Raw genomic sequence first — 27,327 nt, 5'->3', positions numbered from 1 at the left:
GGATTTGGAGAAGGACCAGGGTCCTGGCTCTGCCATTTACTAACTTGTAGGCCCTTGGGCCACTTACTTACTACCTCTGGGCTTCAGTCTCAGTACAGAACAAGGGGGTCAGTCTAGACAAACTCTGCAGCCTCTTTCAGCTCCAGATCTACATATGAGCCTACGTATCACTGCCTGCCTCAGACATCAGCTTTGACTGAATTAAACTACGCAGCTTGTGTCCTGTGCTGTCTGGGTCTGGGGCCCAGAAGAAGTGGGGACAGTGGGCATGCTCTGCTTTCCTCTGTGCCCAGGCCAGTGTCACTGGAGCAAATCCTGCCTATGCTTAGTAGTTGTGCCATCCTTGGTGAAATACTTAACTGCTGGGTGCCTCAGTTTTCTCATTTGCAAAATGGAGAGAGAAGGGAGAAAGGTTAGAATCTAAGACCTCTATTTTGCCAATATCACCCCCTTTACGGGAAGTTTTAGAACTACTCCCACTTTACACATACCTGGGAAGGCCAGTATCACCTGGCTGTCCTTCCTGAAGGGGCTGGGTTTGGTGACCCTGATCGTTTTAAGAGGAATATGGCCTCAGGCAGGCACTGGCCCTCAAGCCCTAGCTAAGCCAAGGAAATCCATGGGCCCCAAGCTGTGACTAGGGACAGAGCAGGACAGCTAAATCCTTGGAGACCCGCTTGCTTTATTCAGCTTATTTAATACACAACAACACAATCGTGGCCCCAAAGTGTGCAAAGTTAAAGCCTTCAGCCGTGGCTGGGGATGGAGAGGGGGCTATGGGCTGGAGCAGCAAGGGAATGAGACTGAATGGGCTGCCTTCCCTCTCTGCTGTCTCTGCTCCCCATCACCTCTGGGGAGGGTGGACTTAAGACCAAGTCCCTGTGGGCAGCTTGAGGGACCAGGGGAAGGGGGCAGAGACCTCCCTCTGGTTGGTGGGGCATGGCGGCAGGGTATAGGAGGAAAGAGTCTCCTTGGGCTGGAGGCCCACAATAGCTACAGTCTGAGGAAGTGGACTGCAGCTAGACAGAGATGGGGACGGGGAGGCAGGGCCAAGGAGAGCACCATTCGCTGTGGGGCGAGGGGTGTGGGAAGCACCCTACAGGACAAGAAGCTAGGAATGCTGGGGTAGGGGCCTTCCCTGGAGCCGCCACCGTCCCCGCCTCAGAGCTAGGGCCTCAGAACAGCCCATGTTTGGAGAAAAGGAGCAGGGTGCAGCAAGAGAAACCTGAGGCAGGCGCAAGCCCTAGGCAACCAGGCTGGTGGGCTCACAGGGGCCTGAGGAGCAAGCGGCTCCTGGGAGAAGAGGAGGCTTGAGTTTTCTCCAGGCCCCTGGACAGAGCAGTCCTGGCTTGAGGGGAAGGGAGGGAGGTTAAGGGGGGTAGAGACCACAGCCTCCTAAGGGGCCAACTCCGGCTCCCTGCTCCCCTCCCGGGAGGGCAAGGGTCTGGGAACCCGTAGTGCAAATCCATGGGGGCCAATCCGGCCATTCAGTTAGGGAGGGAGGCAGCGCCTGAGGGGGCTCCACGGGGGGCGCCTCCACCCCCTCCTCGGCCGCCGCTGCTGTCCTCAGTACAGCCGCTTCTCGTAACTGTGAGAGAAGGCAAAGAGAAGGCGGAGAGTTAGCACCCGTGCCCTGTCTCCATGGCAACCCTCGTCCACTCCTGCCAGAACAGTACCCAGAAACACTTATGGAGCTGAGGGCAGTAGAGCCAGAGGGGGGAGGGCAGAAGACAGCAGAGGATGCTGGATTCGGGGTTTTCTCCCTTCCCTTTCCCCAGCAGCCAAGTCCAAGACACGCTGAGACTGGGGGCAGAAACAAGGATGTGATGCCACATTAGCAGTGTCTAGCTGGCGTGCCCTCTATGGCACACACACAGACAAGAGGGTAGGGAGAATTCTCCACATTCCCTCTACTTGCAAGTACCTCTGAGCGACACAGCAGAAAGGACACTGGTTCTGGGTTCTAATCCCCCTGTGTGAATTGGAACAAGCCATCTACATTGACATGGACCTCAGTTTCCTCCTCTGTAAAATGAGTGGGCTGGACGAGAAAGTCCCAATGATCCTGTGGTCTTCTGTTTCCCCCACGAGATGACAATATCGCCCTCATAGCTGGGGTTCCCCACAAGGCAATTCAAGTGCCCACGCCAGATCCTGGACTGAACATGCACTTGGTCTGTTCGAGGGGGCTGCTCTTAGAGGACCGAGGTTCTAACTGGAAGGAATCTCAGGGGGCCATTTAATCCAACCCCCTCATTTTACAGGTGAGGAAACTGAGACCCCCAGAGATGTTGTGACTCAGGCAGTCGATGACAGAGCCACCATCAGAACCCAAGTTGTGCCCTCCAAATCCAGCATCCTTCCCACAGCACCACTCCAACCCCCTCCTCCCCTACCACCCCTCTGAATGCCCTTAACAAGCTCTGTCCCTAGACCTCCCCTGCCTCTGGCTCAAGGAGAGGGACTAAGGGGTCACAGGGGCCACAGGCAGCTTCAGCTCTAGGGGCAGCTGGCATCCATGCAAGCTCCCAGGAAATGAATGTTTCGTGGTGCAGCCTGGACAAGGGGGCATTGTGACAGTTTCCACCTGTCCACCTGGTTTTGGTGGTGGAATAGCCAAGAGAGAAAAGAGGACAGGGTCGTGTGTCCCATGGTTGTACCCCAAGGCCTACCCATCCCAGTCCCACCATGTCCCCCAGCCACCCTGGCCCAGACTAATTTCTCTACTCTACTCTACACTGGGCCCCGGGCTTCGCAGTTACTTACATGGCAGAAAGGTATAGCTACGGGAGGGCAGGGCAGAAAGAGACACAGGTTAGATGCCCGCCTGGTGCCAGGGAAGACAGGACCCCTAGCTACCCCCAAACCAGCCAGTGCCAGGGCGACATGCCCTGTACTGCTGCCAGCTGATATTGTCCCCACTGCGGGCACCACCCCCTTCCCCTCACCCGTCCCAATACCAATACTATTCTCTAATCACCCTGCTTTAATGCAGTGCCCCTACCAAAAGCCCCTTGGCAATCTAGGCACCACCACCAGCAAGAGCCCAGCACCATTAGCAGCCCCAGCTTTCCTGCTGCAAGCCACCAAGCCCCTGAGGCTGAGCCACATCTACCTACGGGTCGGTCAGAATTACGTGGCCATACCTACCATTCCTATGCCGAAGAAGGAGGGGAGGGGACTTGGTTAGGGGCCAGAGAGCTAGTTCATGGGGAATCCTACAGAGTGGGTGGGAGCTTCCTGGAATGGATGGAGCCATGAGGACTCACCTGGGCTTGGGTGAGAAAGGAAAGCAGAGGCCTTGGAACCAAGCCGGCTAATGCCAAGAGCCTAACCTCCAACTTGGTTTCCACCTCCTTGGTACCCTGACCGACCCCCAGGCTTGTCGAGGGGAGAGCCCCGCACTTACGAATGGAGGCCATGGACGCCGCCTTCTATCTGAGCTGACATCGTCCGCTTCTCAAACTTAAGCTCTCCTGAATACATCATGGATCTGGGGTAGTGAGGGAAGGAAGGGCAGGGTTAGAAAAGGGAGAGAGAGGCCCACCCTTCACCCACCCACCACATCTCTCCCCAGCAAGGAATACTGACCGCAGGACAGAGAGACTCCGGGCACCAATATCCTGGCAGCCGTGCTGGATGCCAGCGATGAGGTAGGGCACAAACTTCTGGATGGAGCCTTTGTCTTGAATAGAACCCGAGACACCCTGCGCAACCTTCACCTTGTCCCCCTCACTGTGCGGAGCAAAGAAGAGAGCTCAGGAACCCTGGCCTGGCTGGGCCATCCTCAACTCCTCCCTGTCTCCATCCAGGGACAAATCTCATCCTCTCTGCCTTCGAAATGTCCCCTTCCCTGCCACCACCCCACATGCCTCATCACCTCCTGCCTCCGGTCTCTCCCCACTCCAATTCATCCTTCACTGGCTGTGAGGTGATTCTTCTACAGAGTACAAGTCTCACTGTGTTATCTCACTGTACAACAGCGGGCTGGCAAACCTCCTCAAGGAAATTCACTGGCTCAGGATCAAATACTGACCTGACTCTGTTCAACATTTAAATCATTCCTGCCTCATGCCTAGGGACAGCTAGGTGGTGCAATGCATAGAGGACAGCCTGGGGCCAGAAGACCTCAGTTCAAATCCAGCCTCAGACACTTACTAGCTGTGTGGCCCCAAGTCACTTAACCCTAATTAAATGCCTGTTTCCTCATCTATAAAATGAGCTGGAAAAAGAAATGGTAAACCTCTCCAGCATCTCTGCCAAGAAATGGGTCACAAGGGGTTGGACACAACTGACAATAACAAATAACCAGACCCTCATCCTCCCTCTCCACTCACTCTAGGAGTCCGCTACATTGGACACAATGGCGCTGGCTGCCCCTTCACCTCCACGCCTCCCCGGCCGTCTGCAAGATCCACTCAGATCTCATCTTCTATAGGAGGTCTTCCTAATACCTGAAGCTGCTAAAGCTGTCCCCCACCGTGTTCATTTCCATCCACTGTGCACCAGGCTTATGTGCATCAGGGTGTGTAAGCACCATGTGGCAGGGGCTGCTTCTCACCTTTCTCTGTAACCTCAATGCTTTGTGTAGTGCTTGGTACATAGTAAGCACTTAATAAATGCTTGTTGACTGAGTGATAGGAGAAAGTGGCCATGAGGAGACTGGCAAACTCATGTCTATATCTGAGTCCCTCCTCGGAGGGCCAGCAGAAGAGGCATGCCTCCCAGCTCTCAGTCAAGAGGTGGGGGACAACAGGCGTAGAATGAGGCATGCATGGTTAGGTGGGCCACTGTGTTTGCTTGTTCTGTTCAACTGAGAGGAAGGGAGGCATGGAGAAATGACGGTGATCTTACGCAAGCATCAGTAAGAGAAGCAGCATTGATAGAGAATGGCTAAGGGGCCAGCCTTCTGAGGATTCAAGACCCGGTCTTTGACCAAGAAGGACTGAGTGACCCTGGGCTTGTCACTTAATCTTTTTTTTTTACTTTGTCTTCTGTGAAGGCAACTGGGATTAAGTGACTTGCCCAGGGTCAAACAGTTAGCGTCTGAGGGCAGTTTTGAATTCAGGTCTTCCTGACTCCAGGGTGGCTACTCCATCCACTGTACTACCTCGCTGACCCACTCAGTCTTGCATTCTAAGACACATGGTTAAAGAAGGAACTTCCTCAAATTTTTTTTTAATTAATGTTAAAGTTAAATATATGTTCTGTACAGCTTCACTATATAACTGGTACTATATTGCTAGCCTTCCCAATCGGTGGGGAGAGGATTTGAAACTCAAAACTTTTTAAAATGAGTATTAAAAAGGGAGTTTCTCTATGCTAATGAAATCACAGGTCTTGCCTCCCCACAATCCTCCCCACCCCCAACTCCTAGCATCGGTTAAGACAGATTTGTTGTTTTTTGGTTTTGTTTTGTTTTTTAAAGAGCCTTTCACCCTTCCCTCCCTGTCCCCTAACAAGGAAAGCTGCCCACTGCTAATCACACTGACAAAGCAGGCTCCAGCCTTGCCCACAGTGACCACAGGCAGTGGTGAGCAGCCTGGACGACAAGATGTTTGTGCAGATGCTGGGGGAGGGGAGCACCCACCTGAAATATCTCTTCTGGCTGCTACTGCTCTTTTCCATAGCATCCAGGGAACCCATGCCCCGGTACTTCTTGAGCCGAACCCCATCAGAGAAGAAGTACTCTCCAGGGGCTTCCGTGGTAGCTGCCAGCAGCGAGCCCATCATCACTGGGGAAGTGTGGAGGATGAGAATCAGGCGACCAGCATCAGGACACCTGCTTCCCACTCTTCCGCCACCTGTTTACTCCCGATGTCTTGCTCCCCCCTTCACCTCCCATTCCCAATGGACTTGGCAGCCAGCCTCCGAAGCCCTTTAGAAGTTAACCCACCCTCCCAGTCTTCCCCTTTCCCCACCCAGTCACCTGTGGATGCTCCAAGGGCCAGGGCCTTGACCACATGCCCCACCGTCTGAATCCCACCATCGGCAATGACGGGGACTCCAAAGCGACGGGCGTATTCTGCCACCTTGTACACAGCAGTGCCCTGAGGCCGGCCACATGCCATCACTGCCAGGAGAGGGGGATGGCAAAAGACATGAGAAGCAGCCGAGAAGATCCGAGTCTGAATCCTGACGATCGCCGTGTTACCCTGGGTGAGTCATTCTAACTTCTCTATATCTCAGGATCCCCATCCATAAAATGGGATTAAAATCAGCACCTCCCTCCCTCGCAGGGTCGTTGCAAGGAGCAAATGAGTTAACATATATGAAGGGCTCTGCAAACCTTAGGGCATTCTACAAATGCTAGCCATTATTAATATTATTATTATTTATTAACAACAACCATGATATTGGGGGAGAAGAGAGAGAGAGGCTGGGCTCAGCAGAAGGCCAGCCCCACAGCCTGCTCATTTCCCTAGGGACTCTCCCACCAGGAGGGTCTTTGCCACCTAAGGAAAGGGGGAGGGAACCTGAGAGTGGGGGAGGCAGGACACACGACACACGTACATGGGGGCTACGGGTGGTGGTTTAGAACACATTTCTACAACACTGAAGCATCTGAGCAAAGGTGCAGGCCCAGGTAGCTCAATGTCCCCAAGCCCTTCGGCACTTCTAGTGACTAATAACTGGCATTTACGGCTTTGTGGTTTGCAGAGGGCTTTCTGCTTATTCGTTCATTTGATCCTTACAAAAACAAGTGCTACTATCAGGCCCACTTTACAGATGGGGAAACCAAGACACACAGAGCTCTGTAAAGTGACTTTCCCAGGATCACAGAGTCCGTAAGTGCCTGAGGCTGGATTCAAATGATTCCAAGTTCCACACTCTATTGTCTATCCATTCCTGCCCAGCAAATGCTAACATATCAAACTCTGGCTCAGATACCGAGAAGCTAGAGAAGGGAAGCTTGTTTGTAGGAAGGCCCACACCCTTTTTCTAACTAGGTGCTAAGCCCCAGGCTGAGAAAGAGAGAGAGAGAGAGGGAGAGAGGGAGAGAGGGAGAGAGGGAGAGAGAGAGAGAGAGAGAGAGAACAAGAACTGCAAGGGCTCTCAGAACTGTGGAAGGAGAGGATGCTGGCTAGAGTTTGTGAGTGTTTACAGGGAAGGCCCCAACAGAAGAGAAGGTTAAAAGATAGCTTGGCTCCTTGCTGCAATATTGTGTTTTAATTTCCTTGCTGTTATATTGAAGTGGACTTATTAGTTTTGGGATTTGATCCTCTGGTGTCTGAAGAAATGTTTTATTTCTTCTGCATTCTATACAGAGTCTCTTATATTTTGCAATTCCGAACTATATAGCCATATTCATGGTCACTACTGATATCATGAATCCTGCCTTACTGATACAGACACTTACTAGTTGTGTAAGCCTGGAAAAGTCACTGAACTCCTCTGTCCCTCAGTTTACTAAGCTGTAAAATGAGGGGGTGGGACTCAATGGCTTCTAAGGTCCCTTCCATAGGTAGTAAGCACTGGTCAGGGAGCAGGGAGGAAGGGGGGTGGGGGTGGGGAGGAAAGTAATGCCCACCTAGCAACAATGCTGATGCAGGGCAACACTAAGACCCCAGCCCTAGATCCCAGAGGTGAAAAGGGTGGCCCGCAGTACCCAATACAGAGATCCAAAAAATCTACCACAGAAGGAGAACAGAACATATTCTCTATATTTCAAAGTCACCCACGGCCAGATGCTTCTATGTCATGTGATCTTAGAACACAGAACTAGAAGAGATGTTAGAGACTGAATACCACTCCATCATTTTACAAATGAAAAATCTGAGCACCGGAGAGAATTACTTATTCAAGGTCACACGGATATTAAGTATCAGAAACAAGATTTGAACATAGTTCTTCTAACTCCAAACCAGTGCTACTTCTTTCTTCTTAATTTTTAATTTTATCTTTTTAAATTAATAAGCATTTTATCCCCCACACCCACCCCCAACCTTGGTTTAAAAAAAAAAAGAAAAGAATGGGAAACCCTTGTAACAAATATGCCGGGTCCACATGTATCCAATGCTCTTACTACGCTAGCACGAGGGAAAAATGTGGGTAAAGCCATCTGGGACAGGTGGGTTATACTCACCTTCCTGGGTGATGCAGATGGAGCCACAGCCCATACCCACTCGGAGCCCATCCACACCCGCGTCGATCAGGTTCTTGGCCTGTGCCGCCGTCACCACTGTGGACCAAAGGCACAGGATAAATAAGGATCTGGATATGCTATTCTTGCCCACGATGAAAATAACTAAGACACCACCTTCTCCATAAGAAGCATCCCACTGACAGAGCGCACAGGCTAGATAAGGGTCTGGGGACTGCTACCACCCCCATCCCATTCCAGAGGCCACACCAAGGACTAAGGAGCCTGGAGGACGAAGGAAGAGGGGAAGGGAATTGGGAAGGAGGGAAACCACAAGGAAAAGGGGGACCCCAGACTCACCATTCCCACCAATCACCTGCAGTTGGGGGTACTTCTGCTTGATGTAGTGCACCATAGCAATCTGATACACCGAATTCCCTTGAGATGAGTCCTGGGAGAAGGTATGAATAAGGATCTCAGGTCCTCTCTTAAGCAGAGGAATCCTCTTACCTGGGATGTGGCCTTGTGAAATCTCTGAACCCCAACCCTAGGAAGGATCCTTCCCCCGAGTCACTCCCCCAGAGAACCTCCCCCCTCCACAGCATACCCAACTTCCAGGTGCCCCCTTCCAAGGCTCTCACCAGCACAATGACGTCGGCACCCGCCTGCGTAAGCAAGTCCAGGCGGTATTTGTCATCCTCCCGGGTGCCCACAGCCGCTCCACAGAGCAACTGCTTATGGGCATCTTTGGAGGCCAGGGGATAATCCCGGTTTTTCTTCAGGTCAGTCCGAGCAATAATGGCTACCAATTCGTCACTGTCATTAACGATGGGCAGCTTTCCTGGCATGGAAATACGGGAGAACAAGAAGGTGGCAAAGGTTTATCAGATCTCACACTTAAGTCAAGGGAAACAGAAATTTTCTTTCCTTTTTTGGGGGAGGGAGTGGGGAGGAGAAGAGTTGAGGGGTGAGAATCACTATACTGTATCACTAAAGACTGCCGTGAGATGGCAGTGCCTGCCGAGAGCAGAGTTCTCAGGGACCAGAAGGAAGAATTTGAGTCTTTGCCCTTGGTCCGGCTTATTCTGGGGTAGGATCTTTCAGCAAGGGGGGAGCTGATTTGAAGTCCCAGCCTAGGCCTGGGTCATTCCTTTCCTAGAGGATCCCAAGGCCTACTCTGGAATCCCCATTCTAGATCCATAGGCAAGCCCCTCTCCTTGTGAGCCCTGGAGTGGTCCATGGTCAGACAGGCCCATGAAACCATAATTTATCATTATATACAGTGTTAAGATTTGCTAAGTGCTTTAAAAACCTACAGTCTACCAACTGTTAAACAGCTAAACAAACTATGGTACTTGAATGTCATGGAATACTAACGTGATATAAGAAATACAATAAACAGGATGAATACAGAGAAGCATCCAAAGACTTCCATGAACTGATGCAAAATAAAGAAAAACCAGAAAAACGATATATATATGATGACTATAACAATGTGAAAGGAAACACCTCTTCCTGCTCCTTTGCAGGGGTTCGAGTGGGGGGAACATTGTACAAAAACTTAAGATTTTTTTTTCATTGTGTTCAGTTTTTTGCTGAATTTTTTTCTTTTTTAAAAAAATTCTTTGTTATAAGGGATGGCTTTCTGAAAGCCGGAGAAAGGGTGCAAGGAAAATGTAGATGATATAAAAACAAGAGATGACAATAAAAATCCATTTTAAAAAATGGCTTAAGTGCAAAAAGCTTTGACCTTGGTGAATGAGATGCCCCTCAGCATACCCTTAGATCCCTCACATCCCCTACTGGGCAGTGCTCAAATCTGTGTTCCTGCTACAGTAAAGGGCATCCTGGGCAAGGTCCCAAAGGGGCTGTCTATTCCAGGGGCAGGACACCCCTTGAGCCACGCTGGCTCTGGCCTCTCATAGGCTGAAGTCCTTCCAAGAGGAGCAGCTATGTCCTCCTACAGGAGTAATGCAGGAGGTCCGGGGAGGGGTGGACCAAGATAAAAAGGGCTTTCTAGATTTGGTACCCCCAGTACCTTTCTTGCTGCGCTGCAGGATTTCATTGGCTTCTTTCAATGTCACACCTGCAGGTGCCACCACCAAATCATTCCTACTTGTCATCACCTGTTGCGGGAGAAGTAGAGCAGGTATGTTTGCTCTTCAGTCAGAAGGCAGTAGGGGAGGGGAACCTTCCCTCTTAAGGGTACTCAGAAACCTCAACCCTCATCACCTAACATGTCCCACCAGCACGAGCCCTTCCAACTGCTGCCTTAAAGAGCATCGTGCTTTGGGTCACGGCCCACCCTGCCTAGCAGGCTCACCTCACTGAGATAGGTTGCATGGTCCTTCTCGGCAAGGAAGTCTATGTCACGGGAAGTCACGATGCCCACCAGCTTGCTGCCCATGGTGCCTGTCTCAGTTATGGGGATGCCTGAGAAACCATGCCGCATCTTGGCCTCCAGCACGTCACCCACTGTGTGCGAGGGGCTCAACACCACTGGATCTGTGATAAAGCCCTGTTCAAATTTCTGAGGACAAGAAAGAAATAAGGTACAAATGAGGTTGGAAGCAAGTAAGAAGGATAATGAGAGCAGAATGTACTATTCGAATGAGGCAGGTGCCCAAACTGCCTACTATCAAGACAGCACCAATGGGCGATGATGTGGGCCCGTGGAGACCCAATTCTTCCTGAGTCCTGCTCCTGCATCACCACCACCCTTGTTACACCGAAGTGGGAGAGTAGCCAGCGCACTAAAGCCTGCTACCTGATAGGGGTTTAAAGTGAAGTCAGTGAAAGGTACATGGAGGGGGAGCTGCATGGAACAGAGGGAAGCTCTTCCGCTGGCCAGGCTCTAGGGTCTCTTCAAAGAGTCCGGTACTCACCTTGACCTTGCGCACCTCATTGGCCTGGAACTCAGGGGTACAGTTATGGTGGATGAAACCAATGCCGCCCATTAGCTGGAAAGAATGGGGAGTGGAGTCAGAATGGACGGTGTCGTTCTCCCCGAACTCAGTTTTATTTCTCCCAAACTGAAAACCCGGCTGACCACACTGCTAACCCACAGCCTGCAACCTGCTCCTCCCCCGCTCCCTAGATTACTCACGGCCATCGCAATGGCCATGTCGGCCTCAGTTACAGTGTCCATCGGGGAGGAGATCAGCGGTGTCTTCAGAGTGATTTTCCGAGTTAGGGCTGAAGTCAAGTCCTAGAGGCAGAAAAAGCAGGAATATATGAGAGTAGAGGGCAGGTATGGTTGGAGGGCAGAGAGGAAAAGCATTAGTTAAGGACCCTCATCTTCTCCTCTCCACAATATCAAATACATGAAAAGTGCCAACTAGCCCAGTGATCTGTCTCTGAGGACAGAGAGGGGTGGTATGTGGTAGGACAGGGTAGTTGTTAGGTTAATGACGTATCTTGAAGTCACTTTCTCTGTGACTCTTTGTGACTTCATTTGGGGTTTTCTTGAATGGTATCCTTCTCCAGCTCTTTTCACAGATGAGGGAACAGGCCAACAGGGTTAAGCGACTTGCCCAGGGTCACACAGCTGGAGGCCAGATTTGAACCTAGGAAGATGAGTCTTCCTGACTCCCAGTCCAACACTATCCACAGCGCCACCTGGTTGCCCTTAATGACCCTAACTGTCCCTTAACGCTGTTTTTGAATACCTCATCCACTATATTCAAGCGGCATAAAAGTTGTCATCAAGGAAATGCAGGCCTGAAGAAGTGGGGCCAGTCACACATTGAAATCAAGGTGTCACTAACAGGAAGTCCTCCACTGGTAAAAATAAACTGATGAAGTGATGGCAACCGCGCACAAAGAGCAGGCGAGGATGGACCAAAATCTGCACTGCTGCAAGGGGCGGTCTTAACAGGATCACAGTGCCACTGAAGTAAGGAAGAATTCAGAAGTCACAGGTTTCTCCAAGTGAGTGATACTGGCCCCTGGGGGGCTCTGGAACGGGGTGTGCGTGGGTGTGTGGGGCTGTAGTAGCCCTGAGGACAGTGGTGGTGCATTAAATAAAAAGGGGTGGTGGAAGAATAAGGCAAGAAGAGAACATAAGAGAATTTTGAAAAATCATCTGCATATGTTTCACCTGTTGTGTAACAAAGTCAAAGCTGTGGTGATCGTATCATTTTCCAAATCACACGTAAAATGCGAGTTATAACCGAGCGGTGGTCAAGAAGTGCTGGTGAGCGCACACTGTCAGGAGGTCGGGCACACACAGGCAGGAATGTGTGTGTGTGATGACATGCTTACAGTACAATACTGTACAACTACATGATGCAATATTGCATCATCAAAACTTCAACGCAGGGAAAAAACCCACAAATTTACAATAAATATTAAATTTAAAATTTGTAATTTAAAAAAAAATGATGCAAATTTTAAAAAAAACACATTAAAGGGTTAAAGAAAGTAGTGTTCCAGGGGGTAATTTTTTTTAAAAGGGGGCAATAAGCCAAATACATCTGGGAAGCTCTGATTTAGATGGATAATTTTTTGCTTCTTGGAGTAAGGAATTCCATGAGTTTACTACCCTCCATGTAAAACAGAAGGTCACGTGGCACCAGGGTTAGTGCTGGTCTCTTCTGGAGTCAGGGAGACCTTGCCTGTTGACCCCATCAGGTCACTTAAAGTATCCCCCAGGCAATTCTCTAAGATTCTCTAAATTGCAGAAGAGCTGCTGATACATACTAGTAGAGGGAGGGATGGAATTTCTTCACCAAGAACTCTATGCCAAGGAGATCACAGATTTGGCCCTCCAAAAAAAGTCAGTTCTATTTGTCCTACAATTATAGCATAATATAGTAGAAAAAAAATTGGCTTTTGGGTCAGAGAACCTGGGTTAGAATCCTGTCTCTGTCAAATTGCTACTCACTCTGTTTGAACTTGGGCAACAGAGCAGTAAAATGAGAGGGGGGGTCCAGATGAACTATGGGGTCACTCCACCTCTAAATGCTACAATCCTACCCTTGCTTTCAAGTTCCCAACTAAGCTAGGAGCCCTGAGATTTGGTAAACAAATTCACCTTCACCAGTCCAAACAAACTGAAATGTGATAAGCCTCTTATCGCTTTGAGCCTCTAATCACTCCTCTCCAACTTTCTTCAGTTCTGGCTGAAGAATCTTGATTTTCTCAAGCCTCTCACCTATGGCCACTCCTTACCCCCAAGGCTTCTCGATGGTATTGTTTTCTGTGGGTTGTTGGGTTATTTTGGGGCGTGTTTTTTTTTGGGGGGGGGAAGCTAACAATTCTCTAAACCATTTCTGGTTAGGCAGCACAGTGGAGAGAGTGCCAGCCCTGGACGAGTTCAAATGCAGCCTCAGACACTTACTAGCTGTATGGCCCTGGGCAAGTCACTTAACCCTATTTGTCTCAGTTTCCTCATCTGTAAAATGAGCCAGAGAAAGCAATGGCAAACTACTCCAGGATCTTAGCCAAGAAAACCCCAAGTGGAGTCAAGAGTCAGATGCGACTGGAAAAGACTGAACAACAAAAAGGCTCGCAGGTCTCTCAATCTTTTCCAGCTCTATCCGTCTCTTGAAGGGCAGAGACAGAATACATACTAATTCTGCTTGGAGAGCTGAGGCCTCACCAGCACCACCCTGGGTCACATCTATATCCCTGAGGTAAGTTTTCCCTTCAATCATTCCAAGGAAGCCCAGATATCTAATACTTATACACTCAATGGGTGAATTTGATTGGGTAAGGCCAATCTCTTCAGGCTTCCTTATCAACTCACCAGTCTAATGGAATCACTCAATCCCACAAGAAGCATTTGCTAAGTATGAGACACAGTGTTAGATAGGGACTTTAATCTTTGAGTAACTTTGTGGGTGTATCTGGTGGACTTACTCCAATTGTGTGTGAGAAGGGGAAGAGACAGAGAGGTTAGGTCACCAGATACACATTTGTATTTCCTTCCTTGGCTGTTGGGTGTGGGAAGGAGTTAGTCAGGCATCCATTAATTACTGGCTGTAAGGATGGGAGTAAAAAACCTCATCACTCAAATCACTCATCAGGAAATTTCCTAATCAGTTAAGATTGAATTTGAGATTGGAAGGTACTAATGAGTTCAATCAAGGTTTGGAGGAAGCCCAGATCATCTCAAAATGACTTAGCTGAGAACTCTATCATGGGATCTAAAGAAATCTTCTAGTCTACTACCATCATTTTCTAGACAAGGAAATTCAGAACAAGAGATTAAATCCCTTTCCTATGGTCAATGAGCTAGGAGTTAAGGGGCAGGATTATACCTAAATTTTCTGACTACAAATCCGGCTCTCTTTTCCATGATGGTTCTCTTGAAAAACAAGCAGGCTGGGGAGCTGCAGAATAACTCAAGAAACAGATACCATCTAGTGAGGACTAGGGAGTTTCCATTCAATGCATCTAATTAATTGCCTTTTTTTTCCTTTAACCAGACTCGTGATTCCATTGGTTTGGGGAGAACCTCGATCAAAACAGATAGGGGCAGTTAGGTGGTACCCGGGTTCAAATCTGGCCTCACAAACCTATTAGCTGTGTAACCTTGGGCAAGTCACTTAACCCTGATTGCTTCCCAAAAAAGCTGAGATATAAAACTTCTCAGAAACTCATCAATTTTAGAGAGTTGCTGGGGGCTAAGTGGATAAATATGTATCAGAGACAGGACTTAAATGAAGGGGTTCTTGGCTTCCGAACTAGCTCGCTAGCCTATGGCACATTGCTTCTGCCTAATTTTCTTACCATGGTATACTATGTCTGAATTTGTATATTCTCTTTTTCCCTGTAAATAAACTCTGGAGAAGAAAGTACACTCTCACGGTCTGGCATTCATTAAGACTTGGGTTAGCAGGACAAAAGAGAAGTCAGGGCCAGGGCCAGACAATGAAGTAACAATGAAGAAAGGGCACAGGTAGATGGTGTTTAAATAAGTAGATCTCTCTGGATGTGAGGAGCCAAGCTCGTTCAGGGACCCAGGAAGGTCCAGGAGGCTGAATGCCAGGGATTAAGAGAAGTCTCAAAAGAAGAGAAAGATGAAAGCCTTTAAAACCAAAGACAAAAGCCCCCTGGACAGGCTCCAAGCAGGGTAGATGGCGGGGTCCTTAGGAGACCTAAGCCTTAGCATATGGATGAGGACACCCCTTTCCCTTTGTAAGAGAAACCAAGCAGGGAAGCTCTAAGCATCTCCTACTCTCACACCAAAAGCAAAACGGTAAACCCACAAAGAAAGAGGCACTTACCACCTCATCAGCTGTGAAGTCTATGAATCCTGGCAGGATCAGGAAATCACTGTGGAGATACAGATAAGCTAGGATTACTAAATGGGGAGTGGAGGCAGGAAGAAAAGAAGGCCCTTTTCAAATGAAAGGCATCCTTAATATTACTAATGTCAACAAAACAAGAACTAGGGCCTCTGTACCCCAGCTCCTCTAATCTTATGGCCCATGCCCAGAGAATGGATGCCAAGAACTAAAAAGGTGAGGTGGCATTCACAGCTGGCAGCAGTCACTCTGTCCTCTCCCTCCTAAGTCCCATTAGGCTGCAGGGAATGCCAAGTCCAACATATTGTAAGGCCCAGGACTGTTTCCCTTTTGCCTGATACACAGTAGGTGCTTAATAAATGCTTGTTGATTGTTCCCAGGCTGACAGTCAATAAATATTTATTGTTTATTTTTTCCGAATTTATGGAATTCCTACTAAATGCAGGAGGGTGCTATGTGGAATGCCACAGGAAGGAGTGGCCAATGCACGAAAAATATCCCATGCCACCATGTATAGATGGTACCACCCTTATTCTTTTCCCCATACAATACGGGAATGGGAAAAAAACAAAAAAGACCCAAGAGCTTACTTGAGAACAACTTTTATGCCCTCTAGGTCTATGTCAATAGATATAATTTTTTGGTCTAAATCTGTGATTTCATCCTGTGTGGGGAACTCCCTGTACCGGGGGAAGCTCCCATCACCTAAGCAGATCAGCAGCTTTGGGTAATTCATAGGCTGAGTGAATAGCCAAGGGACCCTGAGAGTTTATAAAAATGACTCATGCAACTTGAACCTGGGTATAAAAGAGCAGGGGTCTAAATGGAAAATGGAAATGCTTTCAGTCCCAAGAAAATGTAGTCATCAGAATACGATCATAGTTATTTATATCGAGGAAGTTTTAAGTGTTTTAACAAGAACATGGATTGAAAGAAAGACTGGAGATCATTTCAGATGGGATTTTATTGGCTGGAGATGGTTCAGGAAAGGTGGGGCAGAGAGCAGAGTGCCAAGGCTTAGGGGTTGAGCAGCAGGGGTAATTTGCCCCAAAGGGTATAATTTCTTAAGTTAGAGAGAACAGCTACCAAGCCATATAGCCCCAGGGCCCTAGGCAGAGTACACAGCCAGCCAAACACACCCAAAAGCAATGGCCCCCCACCCCCACCCCAGGCACTTCCCGAAGTGCTAAGCAAAGTGGCCCAAGTCAAGCCACGTCTGAGAGAGGTGCCACATCAGACTACAGAAGAAAGAAACAGGCACCCTTTCCACAGTCACCTGGCCTACAACTCCCTCAAACCCAGACTTTCAGGTACTGTGGCTACAGTAAACTGGAAAAGGAAGCTGGTGAGCTGACAGGGTCCCACAAACCCCCAAACCAACCATTCTCAGCTGCATCTCCTGCAAATTTTTTCCCTAGGCTGTCTCCTGGGGTGTCAAGTTCAGACCCTTCTGCTATTTAAGCCTTAGTTCTCCTGACTGTTTTCAACAAAGACACAGGATAAGCAGGGAGTGAAGGAACAATGGAGGGGAACCCTCAAGTTTCTTGAGGATCTAGGGAAGGAAAAAACCCTAATGAAGGTATCGGGATTTTCCAGTCTCTACTACCTCTCAGTTCAGGTCTATCCCATCCATCCTCTCAATAACACAAAGAGCCCAGAACTTAGACTGAGATCTGTGGGACACTGGAGCCCACCTAAGTCTATCCCCCTCATCTTAAGGAAGTCCCATAGCTATTAAGGGTCTGAGCCCAGGCAGTCCTGACTCAAAGCCCAGTACTCCCTCTATCCATCACATCAGCTGACAACAGGACCCAAGTTCCCAGCACTTAACATTCCCTACTGGGGCTGGTGAAGTTAGAAGTGACAAAATCAGAGACTTAGAAGTGAAAGGGGCCTTAAAGGTCACTTAGTCCACTTGACTGAGTATGAAAGTAAGGCACAAAGAGTGACTTTCCCCAGGGCCAGGTAAGAGGTGTCGGGACCAGGAATTGAACCCAAGGGCTCTGACTCCAAACCAAAACTCTTTCCATTGCACCAATTAAAGGAAGGCTGCCCCACACCATGCAGAGGACTTAAGATGCCTTTGAGCTCACGATTCCTCTCTAGAGGGATCAGGACCCCTCCAAGCACTCAGTTGGGGAGGATTTTTTTAAACCTGTTCTGAGGATTGCTTAACCCCATGCCCAATGAGGAAAATAAAGTTCTGGTGTTCACCAGGACTACCAGGCAGAAGAGGGGACTGGATTGGCAGGAGGGTGAGAGGAGACCACTTGGCTTGTGAGCGACTTCGGCCCCAGGCTCCAATGCTTCTGTCTGGCATGTGCCCGGCCCTGCAGCCAGGATCCAGGGCTAGTGCCAGGCCTGCGGCCAGCCAGGCAGCTGGAATTGGGCCTGGGGAACAAAAAAGAGCCGCAGACCAAGAGGAAGCTGCTCCCTTCCCCCACACCCCCAAATCCCGCAGAAGGCCAAGGGAAATTTGGGGACAAAAGTGTGCACGTCAAAGTGAGCACCAGGGCCAACCTGTGGGGCTGCGTTAGCAGCTGGGATAGGTGGATAAGGAGGCCACCGGGAGAGGGAGGCAATTCCACCCTGCAGCCCTTTCCCCTCCCGCCGTCGATAATTACCTGGGCGGCTTCCTTATCTGGGCTCCCAGGGCCCCTCCACCGACCGCCAGGCTTGGGGGCTGAAATGCCCACGGCGGAGCTGGGAGCCTGGATATCCAGGGAGGGAGGCACCGTTGGAGCCCTGCGCTCGGTCACTACCACTGTCCCTTCCACAACTACCCCAGAAACCCCCAGGAGGAAGAGACTATCCCTCCGGATCGGCCCGGGCACGGGGGTCCTCGAGTCCGAGGATCCTCGGGGTTGTCCGGAACACCCCCGGCCTGCAGACTCGCTGCCACCTGTGTATCCGTACCATATGGAGGGCCCAGCACCTCGCTCGCACGTAGTAGGTACTGCCAAAGTACTGGCTGACCCGGGTGGCAACGAGCGGGAAGGAGGGTTTTCGGGGAAGGGGTGGGAGGCACATGTCGGCAGGGATGCGGCTCGGCGCGCCCCTCCTCCCCGGACCCCAGAGCCGCGGGCCGGCGAGTGGGCAGCGGCAGGAGGACCCCAGCTCGGGGGGGGGGGGGGGGCAGGGGGGGGGGGTCTGCTCTGCGGCGGCGCGGAGGGGAGGTCCCGGGGGGAGGGGGCGCGGGCACGCCGGCTCCGAGGCCCGCGGCGCGCGCGGACTTACTTGTAGGTGAGGCCGTCGGCGATGGCGAAGAGCTGCTGCGCCGTGAGCCCATCCTCGGGCACGTAGCCGGTGCCGCCGCTGATCAGGTAGTCCGCCATGCTGCTGAGAGGCACGGAGAGCCGGCATCAACGCCCCGAGCGCGCGCGGCCGTGCCCTCCCGCCCGGGCCGGGGGCTGCGGCGGGACTGCCTGCGGTGGCTGGGCGGACTCAGGCCGCCGCCCTCCCGCCCTCCCTCGCGGCTCCGCGATCCGGGCCGCGCCGCACAAAGAAGCCCCAGGCTGCGAGGCCAGGCTCCGAGAGGCGCGCGCACAGCCCGGGCCCGGGGGCGCAAGGAGGGCGCGCTGGGGAGGGGAGGGGAGAAAAGGAGGAGGAGGAGGAGGAGGGGGCGGCCCGGAGGGAAGCGCGGGGGAGGAGGAAGGCTTAGAGGAAGGGGCCGAGCCAGCGCCAGGGACACGCCCCCTCCACCGCCCCTCGTCCGACCCGCCTCCCCAGCCCCCCCTTGGTGCGCCCGGCAGCCGCCGCCACCCCTTCCCCCTGCGGGGGGCTGCTTGGACAAACCCAGCCTACCCAACGCTCGCCCCACCCCCGCCGGGGGCCTCTCTAGTCGGGTCTCATCCTTCCTTGGGATCGAGCCACCCCGCAGCCCCGGACTCCCCGCGGGTCTGGAGAATGAGCTCAGCTCCCGGATCCGCGGCGACGCTCTGGACCGGACCCTTTTGGACTTGGGTGGGGCAAGTAGGGCAGCTGCTCTCAGGCACTGCCCATAGGGGGCTGCAGAGCTCACACATCTCGACCCTGAAGCTGCTCCAACCCCGGGGTAAAATGCAGTGTCACCAGGCAGGGCTGCGGGATGATGGGGGTGGGGGTGGGGGTGGGAGGCATCTGAATTAGGATGGGGGAGAAGGATTGGGGAATATGCCAGAAGCCTGGGCCTTTAATTAAACATTCCTGATTTTGAAGTGGCCTTCCTTCTTATGTTAGAATACTGTAGGAACAGATCATCACAGTAAATGTCAAATTATGCATCAAATCTAGAACGGGGACCTGGAATCAGGAAGACCTGAATTCAAATGTGGCTTCAGATACTTAACCACTTTCTGCCTCAGTTTCCACATGTAAAGTGGGGGTGATAATAGCACCTACCTCCTAAGGTGGTTGTGAGATAGAGCTTTGCACACCTTAAAGAGCTCTATAATTGCTAACTATTAATAGAGCCGGAAGAGACCTCCAAATTCAACCCTTTCTTGGGAATGAAGCAATTTGCCCACAGTCCCGCAGGTAGGAAGAGTCAGGCCTGGGATTTTAAACTGACTCTAAAGGCATTACTTGGCTTCTCCTGCACACTGTGGCCACGTTAACCAGTGCTACCCCTTAATTCTCAGAAAGAGAGCAAATCCAAGGTGACTCATCACTAGGCTTCTTGTCTAATTGGCCTGACTTGTGGTTTTCAACTGAGTAGGGACATTCCAGCTCAGGGTCTCCTACTGATGCATTTGGGAACCTTCTCTGTAACTTACGAGCAAACAGCTAGTACTTAAAAAGAAAAAAAATTTCAACCCAGATCATCTGGATTCCAGGGCCAGGCCTCTCATGTTAGGGTTTCTAGCCTCAAAATCAACCAGATGATCATCTTTACTCTCCCTAGCCCCAGCCTCTCACCTTGGAGGTAGAGAGTGCCTAGGTTCAAATCTTTGTTCTGTTACTACTTGTATGGTATCTGAAGTCACTTACATTCCCTGGACCTCATTCTCCTTGAGAAATGTGGGGTTGGACTAGATTGTGTCTTTCAGCTCGAAATCTATGATGTGTTTTGGAAGTAGAAGAAATGGCAGAAAGGACCCAGGCCCAGGATATGGGCATCAGGCTGGCCTGGGCATATTCAGAACAGTCCTGGGCATCACACTTCAACCCCCAGTGAAGGGGTAGGTAGGTTGCTGGTCTCTTTTGCACCTGCCTAATACAAATCTCCATCCCTGGGAGGCCCTGGGTTTTGTTTACTCTGTGATAGTGTGGTGGTAGTGTGATGACAGAAGGTTCTCTAGGGGAGTCTTGGCCTCCAACCTGGGATCCTCCCTGGGATGCCCAGCCTCCCATTAATGACACCTCCAGGGAATCTGCTGGGAAAACACAGGCTCTTCCTACCATCTGTGCAAGGTCAGAGTGGATTGGGGGAGGTTGTTCGGAGTTGGTCCTAGATACTGAGGGCACCCAAAGCCTAATTAGATCATAGATGACTGGAAATGGAAAGCAGCCACAGTTCACAGCTAAGGAAACAGGAGGGCCTGTGAGGTTGAGAATCTCACAGGTGTCTTGCCACCTTCACTTCAGGCAGTAGACAATATAGGTTTCCCAGAGCTTTCAAGGCCATAGCTCACATACTCCGATCACTTGGGTCAAGAAGTTTGCTTCTGGGAGCCCAGTGGTCTATGCTGGTGATTGTCAGGTCAAGGGCCAAGACCAGGCTGAGAGCCAAGGATACCTAAGCTTCTGCCACCAGGGGACAGGAGAAAGGATGTCTACTCAGAAGGGCTGAGTAGTGGCGTTGTCTTCAGAGGTATCATAGGACAAAAATTACTGGGTATAGAGTCAAAGGATCTGGGTTCAAATCCTGGTTCAGCTACTTACTGCCAGCATAATAAGAATAACAACAGCTAACATTTATATTGCATTTATTATATGCCAGGCACTATGTTACAATCATCATCTCATTTGATCCTCACAGCAACCCTGTTTATCCCCATTTTAGAGATCATGATAATAGTAATACCTAACTTTATATAAGGATTACTATATGCCAGGCACTACGCTAAGCATTTTACAATTATTATCTCATTTGCCCTTCACAACCACTCTGGAAGGTAAGTGCCATTTTTATCCCCATTTTACAGATAAGGAAACTGAGGCAAACAAAAGTCAAGTGACTTGTCCAAGGTCACACAGCTAGTATTTGAATTTGGATCTTCTTTACTGTAGGCTCAGTGCTTTGCTTGGTCAAATCCTTTAACTTTTTTTTATTTTTATTTTTTATATCCTTTAACTTCTATGGACCTCTTTGTCCTTATCTGTAAAATGAAAGGGTGGAATATGTGATCTGAAGTCCTTTCCAGGCTCTGAAACTGGAACCAAGGCTACCAGCTGTAGTTCTAGGGGTTGGCAGCACCTGGAAACCTCGTATTCCCACCTAGCCACCTGTGACCTGACATAGTGTACACAGAACATAACATGTCTTCTGCTCAAACCCCAACTCTTCCCATTTGAGTGGCTTGCTACAAGCCATTCTTCCTTCTAGGGCATGGTGGGTCTCCAGATATTTCTATAAGACAAGAGTACAGCAAAGTTCGGCTTAGGGCTAATAAAGAGAACACCGGGGTTCTGGTTCTTACCTGGGATTAACCCAAGGAGACATCCTGCTTCATGCCTTCATTATTAGAACAAAAGAACCTTAAGGGTAGGAACCTTGCGGAGGGAATCTTTATGATCCCCAATGCCTAGCCCAGGTGTTGGAACATTATAGACTGATGTGTCGACTTGTCCAACCTGTAATTTCACTGGTGTAGGGACTCTTCCCATGGGAAAACTCCCTCTACTAGTGCAGATGAGGCAACAGTTCTTTATAGAAAATTGTCTGAAAGGCATTTAAAGGTTAAGTGGCTTGCCCAGCTCCTGTCAAAGACAGGACTTGAACCCAGGTCTTCAGATTCTGAAGTCAAGCTATCTTCCACCTTATATCATAGTCCCTTAATAAATGGGTTTTTTTTGAGTCTCGTTGAAGTGAATTGCCTCTGACCCAGTATTCTACTGTAAAGAGGAAGGCCACTCCAAAATCAGGAATATTTGACTACTTAGTGCCCCACAGATTCCTTCCTTCCTTTACTACCAAAGCCAGGGCAGCTTGGTGGCAAAGTAGATAGAGTGACAAGCCTGGAGTCAGAAAGACTTCTCTCCCTGAGTTTAAATCCAGCCTCAGACACTGACTAGCTGTGGAGTCACTTAACCTTGTTTGCCTCAGTTTCCTCATCTGTATAAAGAGCTGGAGAAGGAAATGGCAAATCTCTTCAGTATCTCTGACAAGAAAACCCCAAATGGGAGTCACCGCACAACTGAACGACAACAAAAATTACTACCAACATCTTGAAACAGCCCTCGTCTCCCCGGCCCTAGCCCAGCAACCTGACTAATTAAAGGGTCAGAGGCTGCTCATTACTTTAAGCTGCTGGACTACTCTAAGCTTGTGGTATATTCCTTCCCTCTTCTAATAACCCTGCTAATCCATGATGTTCCCTCCTCTCTCTTCCTGACCTTCTCCAACTGCTTCCTCCTTGGGAAAGGGAAATCAAGATTACCCAACCCATCGTTCTCCCACCAGTTAGTGGCCGGGGCAAAGCAGTAAGAGAGAGCCTTTCTCCAGCCCTGTTCCCAGGATAGATTGGCTTAGAAGCCTGGCTTGGGACAGAAGTACTACCTAGGGAACACCCTGTTGGCTTCAGCCAACTCATTGGGGCAGAGGATGCTGGAATGAACCTTAGGGATCATTTAATTCAGCCCCCTGGACTCGGAGTCAGGAAGAAGTGAGTTCAAATTGTGCCCCAATCACTTATTGCCAGCCGTGTCGCCCTGGACAAATCATTTAACCTCTCAATCTCGGTGACCTCATCTACAAAACAGGGATAATGATAGCACCTACTTCACAAGGTTATTGTAAGAATCAAATGAGATTATATAAGTAAAGTGCTTTGTAAACCCCAGAGCTATATGTGACTGTTAGCTATTATTTTACCCAGTGACACAGAAATACGAGGCAGCAGAGTGGGAATTCAGTCCCAGGTTCAATGACTAAATCCATCACTAGCTTCCCTAAAGTGCTTCTCAAACAGGAAGCTTTCCCCCTTTCTCCTAAAGCAGGGGTGGGGAACCTGCAGCTTCAAGGCCACGTTTGGCCGTCTAGGTCCTCAAGTGCCAGTGTGGCCCTCTAGGTCCTCAAGTGTGGCCTTTTGACTGAATCCAAATAGACAAAGGGCTGCACTTGAGGACCTAGAGGACCATATGTGGCTTTGAGGAGGCCCCAGGCTCCCTACCCCTGTCCTAAAGTGTATGTTGGGCTGGAGCAAAGGGGAGAGGGCTAGCTTGGAACCAATTCAGCAGTTCCTGGTGTGGAAGCTAGAGCTATGGATGTTCTTTCTGGAAGAATGAAGCAGTCTCTTGTAGGAAAAATTTCCTCCTTCAGGCCAAGATGGTATCTCTCAGAAAGGCCTTAACCTGAACCCAGAAATGTGGACTATGGAAATTAGTGCTGGCCTTGAAGTCCAAAGATACTGCTTTCAATCCTGTTTCTGCCATATACTAGCTGTGTGACCTTGGGAAAAATCAGCGCCCCTCTCTGAGACTCAGTTTCCCCCTGTGGATTGTAGGTGGTTAATAATACAAGCGCTGCCTCTGCCATAGCTGAAAGGAAAGCATCTGCAAATATTAAGCCATTGCAGAACTGGGTTATTACATTAAGTAATGATAATAACAATTATTATAATTCCCCCAGAACTCAACTCTCATCCTTCACTTTACATTCAGTACCAGAAATAGGTACCAAATCTGCTTTCTGTAGAAGCAGTTACACTTCTGTGCACATAAAGTTTCCAATCACCCCTCACCCCAGTAAGTGGCTCCTCCCCATTTCCCCCCCACCCCCACTCCAGGGCTTTTATTAACAGGATTTCCTGGGGAAAGATGTCCTGGGTCAGATCACCCAAGGGGGGGGGGTGCTGAATGTGACAGCCTGAGGGTACTTGTCCAGTTGGGGGATGGGAACGCACTAGAGGTTAAGCTGTTAAAAGTTCTTACATAAGCACGCAGTCCCCGAGCCAGAGCTGCATGGCTAATTCCCCCAGAGGACCCCCCCCCAATCCAGCTGCCAGGGTCACCTCCCCAAGCTGCTGAGCACCAGCAGATGGAGCCGGCAAAGGAGTCCAAATCCTTTGGAGAGGAAGGACAACCAGTAGGGTTTCCATTTCAGGCTGTAGATAAAATCCATAGATTAGCTGCTGTCTCCTTTACAATCCAGTTCTGCCAGGTCCCAGGTTCCTTTCTCTCCAGTGACTCCCCCACCCCTTTACGGAAGGACCCTGGCTGCTTTCCTCCTCAGGTAATCGTTAACGGTAGCAAATACTCATAAAGCGCCGGCATATGCTTGGCTTCCTGCCCCCATCGTACCTGTTGATTGAGGAGGCGCAGGGTGAAGAGAGGACAATGCCCATCTATCTGTCACCCTTCCCGTGTCCCCTCTGCCAAAGTCAAACCCAGCAGACCAGGGTCTGCAGCCCTTGATACTCTTCTTTACTAAGCAGATCCAGTTTTGAGAATGGGTCTGGGAAGAGGGTAGCCAAAGAGCTCTGAAGAAAGTTTGCTCTATATAGATAGGGCTGGGAAGCCGGTCAAGGTGGGGCTTCGCCCACTCTACATGCCTGCAGCCCCCTACCCGCTCTGGGCGGGGAAGGAAGGGGAGTTAGAGTAAAATGGCCCACCACACCTGCCCCGACCCCTGCAGAATCCTGTATTTGCATCCCCATCCAAAGTGTGCTGGCAGAGCCGTGCCATAGGAGGAAGTGGGGGATGAAGATGATGGCAACAGCATGGGAGGTAGTTCCCAGACCGCCTCCACCCCAGGTGGTGGGTCCCTTCCTGATCTCTAGGGCCGAGCTCGCGCCCCCCACCCCAAGCCCCGCCCCAGGCGTCACCTCTCAGGCTCGTAGCCGGCCTGCAGCAGGCGGGCACTGTACCGCTGCGCCGCCGTCTCGTGTCCTGGATGCTGCCCCCGGGCTCCAGGCTCCGGAACGGCCGCCGCGGCTCCGTCTCCCTGCAGCGACCCCGGCCCCGGCCCGTGCCGGGGCGGTGGCGGCTGCAGCAGCGGCACCTCCATGCGGCGGCTGCAGCCTCTCCGCCTCCCGTCCCGGGGCGGGGAGAGGAGCCCCCGCCAAATCCCCGGGCCCCGGAAAGGGGCGGGGCCCCGACGGGGAGGGGCGGAGCCCCAGAGGAGTGGGGCGGGGAGAGGAAGGGGCACCCCGAGAAGGGATGCATGGCCGGAGTCCGGCTGAAGAATTTCTTTCCCGGCATCTCTGAAGGGAAAGCAATACACGGATATGGAGGACCGGGGCCCAGGGTCAGAACTGGGGAAAGGAGAATCCAAGGATGGTGGCTCTCTAGCTCTCCCGGGGCAGAAAGTGGGGCTCACCTTCCTTTGGCTGTCCCCGTTCTGCGCCTCTTCTTCGCTCCTCTATCCCTTCCAAGCCCTTCCTCTCTCAACTAAGGAAACCCAGACCTCAACTCTTGGTCCGTTTCCCCTTTTTTGGCCGTCTTTCAACCGACCCCAAGGACAGAAGGGCATGTCTTTGTCATTTGAGAGAGGTGTTGCTTTCTATTTTTAATAAACCTGAATTGTATTTCATCGTTCTTTATATTCCCTCCTCCACTTTGGGTAAAGGAAAGTTACCTAGGTGATTGCACAGTGATTATGGGGGCGTGGGGGGAGCATGTGCGCGCGCGCGCGCGCACGCACACACACGCTTTGGGAACTGCTGCTACATCCGACTACCCTAGAAATTAAGGAAACCCCCGCCCCCGTCGGGATGGAAGCGATTTTATTTTACATCCGCTTTCTATTTCTGATTTTATATCGGACGGCTTGGATTAAAAACCTGCCTCTGACGCTTACTAGTTTTGTAACCTTGGGCAAGTCACTAAACCTCGGTTTTGGTGAGCTTCAGTTTTCTATTCTGTAAAATGCAAGATTGGTCTTGCTAGCCTCTAAGATCGCTTCAACTCTGGTAGATAACAGTCTGATCCCTTGCTTTCCTCTCCTAAGTAAGCTCTTTGAGGTTTCGAGTATTCGGTTATGTGATATCAACAGACAAGCAATCAAATGCCCACTATATATCAAGCACTAGCGATGCTATACTAGCTGTGTCACCCTGGACAAGTCACTTAACCCTGTTTGCCTCAGTTTCCTCATCTGTAAAATGACCTGGAGAAGGAAACGGCAAATCACTCCAGTATCTTTGCCAAGAAAACCCCAAATGGGGTCTCCAAGAGTCGGACGCTACTGAAAACAACTGAAGAAAACCTCTCAGTATTGTTTTGAGAATAAATTGAGATATTCGCAAAGCTCTTTGAAAACTTTAAAGTGATATAGAAATGCTAGTTCTCATTACTATTATTAACATAAAAAATGAGAAGGTCCCTGTTATCAAAGAGTTTACATTCTCTTGGCTTTGGAGGCAGACTACTTGGGGGAAAATCCTAAGTCTGCTACTTGCTAACAGAGCAAATCCCTTTCACTGCTCTCTCGGTTTCCCCAGCAATAAAATGAGGGGATGGACTAAATGATCTCTTAGATCTCTTCCACCTCTAATTCCTAGGATACAGGGTGAAATTAGAGAAGTGGGTCCTCCAAGCAGGCACTGGAATTAGGATTCCATTGCTGGTTTAGAAATTAATGTAAGAAGAGCTCCTCCAACCTTAAACTAGGGTGAGGGGTGCTGCCTCAGTAGAAGCTTGAGGCCTAGGGTTGGAGGGGGCAGCTTTCAAACTCAGATAGGGACACTAAACCTTACTTGAGGTTCCCTGAGGGTGTGGAGGGTGGGGTTTGTATATTGACTTAGAAAATCACATATTAACATTGGCTACATTCCATTTTATTTCTGTTTGTTTTGTTAAATATTTACCAATTACATTTTGATCTGGTTCTGGCCTGGCACTAAGGAAAGT

The 27,327-nt window shown here is 50.3% G+C and overlaps 1 protein-coding gene across 2 annotated transcripts; it reads right to left on the bottom strand.

The window, feature by feature from the left end:
• Positions 1 to 662: 662 nt before the first annotated feature.
• On the bottom strand, positions 663 to 25,509 carry IMPDH1 (inosine monophosphate dehydrogenase 1). Of its 2 annotated transcripts, none has more exons than XM_036761554.1 (15): positions 25,302 to 25,509; positions 18,574 to 18,672; positions 15,316 to 15,364; positions 11,190 to 11,291; positions 10,969 to 11,043; positions 10,407 to 10,613; positions 10,122 to 10,209; positions 8,725 to 8,924; positions 8,444 to 8,534; positions 8,087 to 8,182; positions 5,930 to 6,073; positions 5,591 to 5,735; positions 3,592 to 3,735; positions 3,410 to 3,493; positions 663 to 1,588 (listed from the first exon to the last, which is right to left on the bottom strand). In XM_036761554.1, exons 1-15 carry the CDS (start codon positions 25,481 to 25,483, stop codon positions 1,567 to 1,569), a joined length of 1,728 nt encoding a protein of 575 aa, XP_036617449.1. In that variant the 5' UTR covers positions 25,484 to 25,509; the 3' UTR covers positions 663 to 1,566. The 2 variants fall into 2 exon arrangements, with proteins under 2 accessions (XP_036617449.1, XP_036617451.1); XM_036761556.1 differs by lacking the exon at positions 25,302 to 25,509 and adding an exon at positions 19,141 to 19,336.
• Positions 25,510 to 27,327: the final 1,818 nt, after the last annotated feature.

The sequence above is a fragment of the Trichosurus vulpecula genome, chromosome 5 (genome assembly GCF_011100635.1).
Source record: "Trichosurus vulpecula isolate mTriVul1 chromosome 5, mTriVul1.pri, whole genome shotgun sequence".
Classification (NCBI taxonomy): Eukaryota; Metazoa; Chordata; class Mammalia; order Diprotodontia; family Phalangeridae; genus Trichosurus; species Trichosurus vulpecula.
The sequence above is the reverse complement of the archived record's forward strand: the minus strand, read 5'-3'. Positions and strand labels throughout refer to the sequence as shown.